General features: G+C 29.5%; 2 protein-coding genes across 4 annotated transcripts in view; one reads left to right on the top strand and one right to left on the bottom strand.

The window, feature by feature from the left end:
* The window catches only part of LOC102678508 (chymotrypsin-like protease CTRL-1), a 21,520-nt gene extending 21,224 nt beyond the window's left edge, over nucleotides 1-296 (bottom strand). For 2 of the 3 annotated variants that reach the window (XM_006618001.2, XM_031511625.1), the window contains exon 1: nucleotides 97-276. In XM_006618001.2, coding sequence (XP_006618064.1) covers nucleotides 97-232 — 136 coding nt within the window. In that variant the 5' untranslated portion in view covers nucleotides 233-276. Of the gene's footprint in view, nucleotides 1-96 lie in introns of all 3 variants that reach the window. The other variant, XM_031511626.1, reaches the window with a different exon arrangement.
* Nucleotides 1-1,199, top strand: part of LOC102676104 — an 88,915-nt gene that overhangs the window by 45,809 nt on the left and 41,907 nt on the right.

Raw genomic sequence — 1,199 nt, 5'->3', positions numbered from 1 at the left:
TTTTTTTTTTTTTTTTTGTAACAGTAAATGCGATTAATTTTAATTAATTTTTTTTTTTTTTTCTTTCTTTGTCTTCAAACGTTGAAGCATACTTACGATCGTACGACGTGTGATTGTTCGGCGAATTCCATTCGTTAATTTTTGGAAGCGCGTTCCATGCTGGAGCGCAGAGAACGTTGGTATTGAGAGCAACGAGAACGAAAAGGAAGGAGTTAATGCTTGTCAAGATCATGGCGAACTGTGTAAAATCTGTTCATTAGCTTTCCTATATATACCTATTCTTTATCTGATTATGATATTTATGAAAGAAATGTCAATGATATTTTCGTTCGGAAAAATACTGAACTTTAAAAGCAATTAAAAAATGTTGAAACGAGGCTCGGAAACGAGATACGCAACTTTCCAAATCGACCCTTCCAGGCATTTAGAAAATTATTTTTAATATTCCAGAAAAATAATGTTTCATAAATAATTGAAAATTAAATTTTTCTTCCAGGAAATAACAATTTTTATCTTGAAATTTGATTAAATTTGGCCAATTGTTCATCATATACGTATAAATTCATATTTATTTAAAAAGTATGATGTATGTTTCTCTTAGAAATAGTTGCATATTTATATCATTTTTAAATTTATATAATTTCAGCGATAAATTGTACTGTAAGTACTTCAATTTGTTTAATTTATATCGACAATTTGCAATGAAGAACAATACTATTCGAAAATTTACAATGAGAACACAATATATTTTAACAAACTGACAAATGTATTTTAGATCGATGAATGCAAATATAAATTGCATTAAGCGCATTTGATAAGTTTTATTTCGGATTTTCCTTAATAAACATATTCTAAATTTTTACAAAACTTTTTTATTTTTACGATTTAATTTGATACGATACTTCTCCAAAATAAAACGTAAAACTATAATTTCTTTTACAAGGGAAAAAAGATAATCATCGTTAGTTTGATGAATTCGAAGGATTTCGAGGAATCAAAATTTATTAGATCTCGTAAAGTTTCCGATTTCCGATTCTAAAAATCGGTTCATGTAATTTCCAAATTAAAATTTGAAGTATGTGCTTGAAGAAAATTGCCGAGCCGATGACAAATTAGCGATCGATGGAACGCAACCAGAAGCGGCCATTTTCGTGGCCAAGATAAGCGAAGTGTCCCGGGGACGAACCAGGCCTCTGCTT

Source organism: Apis dorsata, unplaced genomic scaffold (genome assembly GCF_000469605.1).
Source record: "Apis dorsata unplaced genomic scaffold, Apis dorsata 1.3 scaffold_339, whole genome shotgun sequence".
Lineage (NCBI taxonomy): Eukaryota > Metazoa > Arthropoda > Insecta > Hymenoptera > Apidae > Apis > Apis dorsata.
The sequence above is the reverse complement of the archived record's forward strand: the minus strand, read 5'-3'. Positions and strand labels throughout refer to the sequence as shown.